The following is a 9,642-nucleotide window of genomic DNA, read 5'->3' as shown; positions in this document are numbered from 1 at the left end:
AAAAAACAGATTTTAAACAGCTTAAAGTGCCACCTCAGTAGGTTTATTTATCAGTGTCATTATTCTCCTTCATGTCATATAAATTTTAAGGTACAACACATTCAGCACCAAATCAAATATCTAATAAATACATTCCAAAATGAATGGTAAAGTGCTTTGCAGAGGATTGATGTTCTGTATATTTAAATTTATATGCATAGCAAAACAGTATATACAGAGGTTGGCATTTAAATGACCTCCCTATGGGGATAAACATTGAATGGATTTGTCCTTTGATGGAGGGAAAGTGATTCATCTCTCATCATATTTACTGACCTGTGGAGTACTGGGATGAGCCACAAATGGTTACAGCAATCTCACTAAGCTCTCAAAATGATGCACTTCAAAAAAGTGTAGCTGAACTGAGTTTCTAAATATTCATTCAATCATAAGTAAGCTGGAAAGCATCAGAACTATGGTCAGAATCAGCAGACCTTTTGGTCCGTGTTGTGCTCTGGAGAAGGGATTCTGGTCAGAAGGCAGCCTTGTCGGAGGCCTGAGGACCAGCCTGCAGGGGTTCTGCACCTCCTCTATGGGGATCTGGACCTCACTGGGCCGGTTCAAGCTCAATTGATCACGGACCTGGGGGAAATATAGTGAGACAAGAGAAGCAGGCGACATATATGCAACTTTTGAACTCCTCTGCGCTGTGGTTTTAGAGAATATTTTCAAACTTGCAGTTCAAAGAAAGCAAATGTATGTATAATGTATGTTAATTATCATTCAATCAATCTTACAAGGTCATTCAAACTATTGCTGAATCCGAAAATGTCATTCTGGACAAAAGAGTTCTCCATCAGGAAATTAGGTGTTTTGTGTCCATTTATGTCAGGACAGAAAATGGCTCTTGTTTTAGGAAAAATACAATATATAGATACATACTAATGAAATAATACATACAGAGGACATTTTCTACCAAACATACAGCCTTTTATGCTTCATTATAGCCGAATCACTCCTTTGGCCTGCACATGGAGTGCAAATATGCCTTTCACTTACCTAGCTACCATTCATTTATCAGAGAAGGCCGTTCTTTGACATAAAATATATCAATCCTCAAACTCACCCTCTCCACTTCCTCGAACACTCGCAGGAAGTTCCTTCGGAGGACATCGGCCAACTCATTCTCAGTCCAGTTCCTCCGCAGGAGTTCCTGGGTCAGGGCAGGATACTTTGACACATCCTCTAACCCCTTGGGAAAGCTGTTAACGAAAAACACATTTTAATTCACATCCAGTCCATCAATATTATTATTATAATATTATTTTGTGACATACCTGTTTGGACTAAATTGTGTCTGAACAAACAGATTCAATGCCCACCATTTTACAACAAATCTACAGCCGCCCTCTCTTTATGCCTGTTAGAAGTACAGAGTTATTGATTTTTACCATTTCTCAGCCTGTTGACAGCTGAGACAGCCAAATTGCTGATATTATGACAGTCTAACAAAAGCACAAAATTGATCTGTTTCAACAACAATCTCTGGAATATGTTGTCTGGAGAGCGACAGAGACAAGTGTGTATGCTACTGGCATGAGCTTTGTTTTATTTTGTTTTCTACGTGTGTATATAGATGGATATGATTGTGTCTCTGAAGACCCCCACTCATCCTGACCACAGGATACCTAGAAGCACTAAAGCAACCACAGTACTATAGATTTAGTGTTTGCAAACAGTATGTCCTTTTTCCTCTGACTTAGTGCTTCTTATCTGCATGTTGTTTGTGCAAGTGAATATTTCTTACCTCACAGCACCTTCATAGTCTCCTCCAATTCCTATCGACTCAGCTCCAATCACCTTCTTAATATGATCAAAATGGTCTGTAAAACCCCGGTGGAATAATAAATCAACTGAGATGAAAAGCTTCATGATTTACTTCATGACTAAAAAAAAGACTCAACATGGACGCCTCACCAGCCACACGAGAGATGTTGGCTTCATCCCTGCAGGAAATGAATGCGCTGTGGAGATTCACCATGATCAATCCTCGGTTCTTTTTCTGAAACACAACACACAAGTGTCACTACCAAGTCTACTGAATAAGAAGACATACAGTACGTAGAGAAGCATTAACAACTAAAATAAGCCATGTATGAACACAAGTATCTTTTGTTTCTGTCTCATTTACATGCGTTAGTTCTAGTGGTAGCTGTGTTAAACATCAGGTTTATTCGTGTCTTATCTCAAACAGCCTGTAGCTATGTGCTGCAGTAAACTCACAGCCTGTTTTGCAGCACACACGCACAGAGAAATCTGTGGCATAATGAGAAACATGTTTAACAACATATTCAGTCTTCATCTACTGTGACACCAGGTTGATACATTGTACATGACACATTTACATTAAAAAGAAAATCAAAAATTTAAAAGATTCCATGATGTTTTTTGGGATGGGTATATGTCAGCCAGCATGCTGTTCTGTTGCCAACCAAAGAAAGAATTTTTCGAGGAGGGTTTAAAAAAAAACTGTGCTTAAACTCGCCCAACGGATGTTTCTAATTATGCACCGAAATAAACTAGTAGAATGATGTGCTGTAGACTGAGCTTAGCGGTTTCCATTGCATAAAAAATACTTAAGACTACTACTACTGCTAACACATTTATGATATTAATATTTTCAAAGCAGGACAAGATGTAATTACATCTTTCTAGATATATTACAGAAAGCAAAGTTCCTATTATATAAACAGACGTTTAGACTCAATGGGGAAAAAACTAAAAAGTTAGTAATGACAACTAAAGCTGAATAAGGACACAGACTAATGGCAGGTTTAAGAGATATTCAGAGAAAGGTTGGGGAGAAAGAGAGGAAGAGACGACGCACGTACGGAGTACAAAAATCATATCGATACTGTTGGTAATTAGCTGATACTTCAAAAAGTCAAACAGTACATTCAGGTTTGGTACTTAGATCAACTACCAAGATAAAGCAGTTTACTGAAAGTCTCAACCACAGCACAGAGATAAAATGATCGTAGATATCGATTAAATAATGATGGGACGTCCACTTTGGAGCTTTAGCCCCTAAAATGTTTGTAATGTCTTATTCTAAATCTACCATTATGATGGAGGAAAAGCACTCATGATTAGTGGCTTCTACTAGTTGGTGTTTCCAACAGCCCACTATAACAGTTTTTTAATTTACTTTAGATCTTAAATTTCAACCGGTATGCCATTATCGGGCACTTTACGTTCATGCATGTGTAGTGAGACTGAAGAAGAAATTGCTGGGAGGCGGACATTGCGAAATTATGGAGGATATGGAAAGTCAGCAATAAGATATTAACTCGATTTCTTGATCCTGCAAATAACCCCTTAGGATTTAGAATCAATTATACGTAAGTGTTAATGGACTGAAATAGAATATTTGTTTAATGGGGGGAAATCTGTTCATAAATGTTTCATCACTGTTGATACACATAAAAAGCTAACAATGAAAACATATTGCATTTGTCAGAGGTATAAATACAAAGTCTAATGAAAATAAATGGATCAGTGACTTGATTGATTAGACGGTAGATTAATCAAGCAACTAAGCAAGCCATTAATCACTTGGTGAACTGGGTTTCTCACCAGCTCATGCAGCAACCAGTCAGGGACATTGCGGCTGTGGTTGCAGATGGAGTAGGACGATGAATGGCTAAAAATAACAGGAGCCGTAGAATGCTTCAGCACGGCCCCGGCTGTGTCCCAAGAAGTGTGGGAGAGGTCCACCATCATTCCCAGTCTGTTCATCTCCTCCACCACGGCCTGGAAAACACATTCAGAAGCCATTTAAGCAGCCATTTACAATATCATGGGACGGAAGGAAGTCAATTCAACCAAAAACAGGATGTGGTTACACACACACGCATATGAAAACACCCAAGCAGATAGCAATCAAGGAAGTCCTATATGCTTCAGTCAAGAGGGCCAACTGAGTAGGAAGAGCATTATAGAAATATTTGTGATTTCAAAATGAGTAGATTATGTTGTACAACAGTAAATAAATAAATAATACAATACATAGGACTTAGAGGCAGTTTCTCTGTAAACACCCTTTTGTAAAGACATGATTTAGTATGCATAGCATTAACCGACTTTTAATAACAACAAGGTCCACTTTCTGTAGCACAATAGAGTGTCTCAAGGCTAAAAATGACTTTCTTATCCTCCAAATTTGGACTTGTTTGTTTGTTTTCCACCACAACAACCAAACCAACTGCTTCAACTACTACTACTACTGCCACCAATAAAGAATAATAAAAGTAATAGTAATAATATAGTTTTCTCATGTTTGTTGGCCAATATATAATACACAGATAATTAACTCTAAAATGTTGTAAAGAACTTAAAAGGAAGAAGTCAGTACTCACAGTCAGCAAATTCAATTTAAAAAAAATCTAAAAGTTTAACTCTATGTCAGCGATCATTCATCATCATTAACTGCCATATTTGTCAAATGATTCATCTTAACTATTTAAGTGTTATGTTCTAATACCTTCCCAAACAAAGCCAGCCAAAATCAGCAAACACGCTGCTGCCATACTGCTTTGTGGAATGTGAAACTTTTCTGTGCAGTAGCAGAAGTTACAGAAGATTACACTTACCTTCCCAAAGTGTGTCAAGCTGCTGTTCTGTCTTTGATAGAAATCATAACGTTTTGAGGATGATTCAGCCCTGCATTGAAAAAGACTATTGTTAAAACCACAAATTATGAAAGTGTTGTAAGTCTTCACTACCAGAAAATGTAAAATGTATCCAAATATGTTTCATGTGGCTGGGGCACATTCAGCTACATACAATGTCAAGTTTCACAAATAGTACACATACAGGTTAATTTGCATAAAGGGAAAAAAGGTGACCTTTCCATTCAGTCAACCCTTTAAATAAACACTTTGTAAAGGCACAGTTGTACGAGGATCTGAGCCAGTGAGCTATGTGAGGGAAAAACATCATCATCGATGCCCACCTATCTCCCTCTCCAAAAATTCAAAAAGAGTGGCAAATAAGCACATTTTTAGTCCCTAACACATGTAGAAACACGTTTCTACAAAATATACATTTTATGTAACATTCTAAGTAAAATAATACATTCAGAATAAATCTCTTAATTACCAAGGTGTATTGCAGGTATGTGTGAGGGTCATGGAGCGGACCCCGAGCTGGTAAAACATCCGCAGGGCTGGCAGGCTGCTGTCAATAGAGTGGCCCCCCTCAATACTTATTAGACAGGCTATCTTATGCCTCACCTCAGAAATCCTCAGTTCTGCAAGGACAGAGACACATGCATGACACATAATCCAAATGTATGCCTCCAGCCAAACTGACAACTGTTGGTGCAACATACGGTATAAACCTGTCCAATAAAAAGAAATCTCCCGGGGTGCACTAATAATCTACAACAAATCAGTATTATTCTTTGTGTTATAACTACTTGTTAGTAAGTCTTCACATAAAGTAATGGACTTTTTGTGATGTAAAGATCATTATAATTTTCAAGACTGATTGTAGATGATCAACTAGATTTTAAAACAAATCAATCCCCCTTTCATCTCCATGGTGGTTTTGTGGTAAATTGGGTGAATCCCATCTTGAGGTGTACTATACCCTGGGCAGATGTAACCAGCTCAAATTCCTGGTACTCAGTGCACATGCGTCTGACCACATCTATTTGTTCCAGAGTCAGCCTCACAGCATCCTTCTCCTGGGCCCCACACAACACATAGACTGCAAACATCTGACAAAGGGATGGGGATGTGACACAAGACAACGGGAGAGACATTTAAGTTACTGAGGTGACTGCCATTCTTGGTTTGATATGTCCACAACATAAAGTGGATGCGATTATGCCCTTCAGGTCCAAAATGTCAGTGTTGAACAGGTGAAATAAAGTCAATGTGTGCTTTTACTAGGCTACTCTGACAGACCAGTATCAGTGAAAGATTGACTAAATCACAATACCTGTGCCTGTACATGGCCTGCTTGGAGACGGGTGATGTCGGTGGCCACTTTGCTGAGGTTGTGAAGGTCAATTTGGCTCAGCTGATTGCTGTGATGTATCCTCAGTTGGAGAGCTAGGTCATTATGACTGACAGATGGAGAGAGAGGGTGTCAGGAAAAGATGACACGTTCTAATTTGATTCCACACATTTATTTCCATGAATGTAGCTCCTGCGTTGGCAATACAGTGAACATTGTTTACCCATCAATAAGAGGATATCTGGACATCAAGTCATGTACTCTATCTCTCTCAGAGTATCCAAATATCAAACGACACAGAGAGGAGAATACCACCAGATGCCTGAGGGACTTCATCCAGAGGCTGCTAGTAGCACATGTTACAGTTTTCCTAGAAGGCATATTATTCTGAAGAGAGAAAACACACCAGTGCATTACAGCTATCTGACAACAAACTCATCGCAGCTGCATGGTTAAGACACACACACACAGATACACATATCATAAGCCATATGAATAACACTGACAATTTTAGATTAATCATTAATTTTGGAAGGAAACAAATAACTTACCACAGCACAGATAAGTCCCTTTTGGACTATCACAAGAATGTTGTATAAATATTACAGTGACAGTTACAAATAAAGCATGGTAGCATCATTATGAACTTCGCACTGCTTCGCATCTCATGCATACTTGAAGTCCTACTTGGAATAAATTACACTATAACTCTGATGAGATTAAAATGCCCCAAGGTATGATGGGATCGTGTATTCTCGCGATTTATTAGAACAGACACACAGTAAGTCCACACAGAAAGACGTTTGACGGGTCAGACTGTTTGATAGCTAATTTATGAAAATGCACACTGCACAGTAGAACAATGAAGCATCCTCATTCCAGTTTATAGCTATAGAATAGCAGGGAATAGTTTGGTTTAAACAACACTAGACTTACCTGCCAGGTCGTTCAAAAGCAACTAGTCGACCACCTTGTTCAACAACAGCATGCACACAGTACGAACTTTCCAGCTCTCCGCCCCAGACAAATGTAGAGCAGAGCTACAGAAAACTGGAAGCTGTGCTGGGTGCTGCATTCATGTACTCAAGAAAAAAAAATACCAATAGGCCTAATATAATTTCAGAATTCCGTCGTGTTTAGTCAGCAGAGAGAGATGACTTAATGCTGTCATTAGGATGGTAGTGGCAATTATCTTGCAGGTTTTAGACTCCAGGAGTTTGACTTGGATGCCATGCTTTCTTATCGTCCCTTCTTTACTTTCAATGCCTGAGGAATTTGTTAGTGTTGCAGTGGGTGTAATAGATCGGATATTGAACAAATGGCTCAAGTGATACAATGACACTAAGGGAAAAAAAATCTAATCTTATACTTACCATGCGCAGTTTTATGTATCTATTTTATTTAACTGTATTACCTCTCTCGGAGTTAGGAATTTACAAGGAGCACTGAAAGCACCGTTGAGACCTGTTGATTAGATGTTGCCATCTGCTGGCCAAATATAATCGCTACCATTCATTAGCTACAAGTCCAGTTGCAAACTTGCCTCCCACGCAGTCAGCGTTTTGACATTTGACACGTTTGCTCTGATAAATGCGAGTCACTGAGTTTCATGTTGATACATGTGTAGAAAAACGGTCGTTTGACAACACGACAAGCCTTCAAACAACGCTCTTAAGAGTACTGTCCAGATTTCCACACGGCTTCCTATGGTAATGTCCGAGAAAATGCATTATTTGCACAAACGTGGCCGACGGAAGTGACGAATGGCCTTGGAAAGTGTCAAACGTAAGTAAGTCAAAATAAAATGATAAGCCCGCAAATATGAAAATGTGTAACGGAACCAAGATAGATAAATAAAGCTAATAAAAAGCTAGCCCCATCACCACAAATTTTAAATCTCTTCAACCCGTCTTTTTGTACAGGACGCAGAATGTCATCTGAAAGTTGAAAGGCATCAAAACGGGTAAGTGTTGTTAAACAAAAATTGGCTCGAACTTTTGAAAAACCTTTTTGGTAAAACCTGATCTTGCTCAAGGAGAAGTCTCGCTCTGAAATCTCGCGGTAGTGAGTTGCAGGTGTTGCACAGTGTTTCTGGTTAAAGTCGAGATGAAATGACAAATTCCCCCTTAACCCTTTTAGACCACATCCCCAGTGCACCTATCTAACAATATATGCCAAAAAAAAATAAACAAACAAACAAAATCCAATTTTCTTCCTGTAAAACAAAATTTGACATATGCTTACATAAGCTTGAATCAACCAGTTTCAACCAATAATATCATGATCCACCCATCAATCAATCTTCAACCTTTAGCAGCACAGGACTAAGATTCATTCGTTAGCTAGCTAGCAACAGCATGGTACGTTGGCATGCGTTCAAATCAAATTCCTCCAAACATTATGTCCCGGCTGCCTATCCTGTTTCGCACTACAGACGTTACATACTCTCAAAATCCATTTCATCTCGACTTTGAACAAAAAAGGATCTTACTCTTTAACAAAAAGGTGTTTAGATCTGTTGGGGTCATTTCCATAATGTTGTCCGACACAAGGACTTGCTGCTGCTTGAATTTTGAAGAATTTCCACCGTAACTGGGTCGTATTGGGGAAGAGCAGCTGCCATGACTGCACTGGATTCAACAGCTTCCACTCCCATTTCGCACAAGCTTGCTACCCGTCAGTTCTGACCACCCCGTGTCACCATCTTCAGCGCGTCTCATAAATCAAAAAACTGTATTTAAGAATTTTGCCCTTTTTTGTGCTAAATCACAACATTCTCTACATATAAAGCCATGAAACTGGAGCTGTTAGGGTTGAAATGTTAGTACAGATAAATTATCTGATTATCTGATTGGTGCTGTAGAACAGCGATGGGTGTCTGGACTTGCTCCGTTTGACTTTCAGATTGTGTATCGCCCTGGTTGGGACGCAAACTTTTCAGGACACGCGCAATGTTCTATCGAAGCCTCACCAGATGATTTTATGCCATGGGACGGTCTCTTTATGATTCTGTCAAACACAGACATGGTAAGGCAAAATAAAGAAACTTTGCACTTAACCAGGTTCTCTTAGAACCCTGTTTGGGATGCCAGTTTGTGATGGAAATCTGGGAGCTGGTTAACTCGTGATGGAAGAAGTTTCAGGAGACTTGGGATGTCTTATGCAGATGCATTTATTGAAGCTCAGCCAAGGAGAATAGAGATGAGCTGTACAAGTGAACACAGTGTAATGCCACCCATTTCTGAACATTACTTACGGGTAAGGAATATTCAACACTTTACGAGACATATGATATTACCTATGTGTCCAAAAAAGGATATTCTTCACCCAGCAAGGAACTATGCTTTCCTAAGTTAACGTAAGTCACATTGTGTGTCACTTCAGGTCATATTAGGAGGAGACAGGATAGATAGTGGAGTCTGTGGCAAAGTGCAGCCTATCTCCCGCAACCTTGGTCTCCTGGGAGACGGAGACAGCCTCGCCTTATCAGGACAGCTGAACCCTGACCAGCCATCCTTGGAGACAGAGAGCTCAACTATTGCTCTGAAAGAGACATGCAATGATGACTGCTTTTAGGGTTTGAAATGACCTGAATGCCACCCGAGGAACCACTGTGTCATTTTACCTTTAGCCTAAAGA

At 39.4% G+C, this 9,642-nt stretch overlaps 1 protein-coding gene across 1 annotated transcript; it reads right to left on the bottom strand.

The window, feature by feature from the left end:
- Positions 1-21: 21 nt before the first annotated feature.
- On the bottom strand, positions 22-6,384 carry dpep2 (dipeptidase 2). Its single transcript, XM_070905321.1, has 10 exons — positions 6,227-6,384; positions 5,986-6,112; positions 5,632-5,761; positions 5,140-5,290; positions 4,632-4,701; positions 3,616-3,792; positions 1,957-2,041; positions 1,787-1,862; positions 1,106-1,241; positions 22-621 (listed from the first exon to the last, which is right to left on the bottom strand). Exons 1-10 carry the CDS (start codon positions 6,382-6,384, stop codon positions 418-420), a joined length of 1,314 nt encoding a protein of 437 aa, XP_070761422.1. The 3' UTR covers positions 22-417.
- Between the last annotated feature and the right edge of the window lie 3,258 nt (positions 6,385-9,642).

This window comes from Enoplosus armatus, chromosome 1 (genome assembly GCF_043641665.1).
Source record: "Enoplosus armatus isolate fEnoArm2 chromosome 1, fEnoArm2.hap1, whole genome shotgun sequence".
Taxonomy (NCBI): Eukaryota; Metazoa; Chordata; class Actinopteri; order Centrarchiformes; family Enoplosidae; genus Enoplosus; species Enoplosus armatus.
The sequence above is the reverse complement of the archived record's forward strand: the minus strand, read 5'-3'. Positions and strand labels throughout refer to the sequence as shown.

Coding starts and splice junctions, on each gene's coding strand:
- dpep2 (XM_070905321.1), bottom strand. CDS start 6,384: ATGCCTTCTAGGAAAACTGTAACATGTGCTACTAGCAGCCTCTGGATG. Junction 3,793..4,631: donor GCTTGACACACTTTGGGAAG/GTAAGTGTAATC, acceptor TGTGTTTTCCAG/GCCGTGGTGGAGGAGATGAA. Junction 1,242..1,786: donor GACTATGAAGGTGCTGTGAG/GTAAGAAATATT, acceptor TTTCGTTAACAG/CTTTCCCAAGGGGTTAGAGG.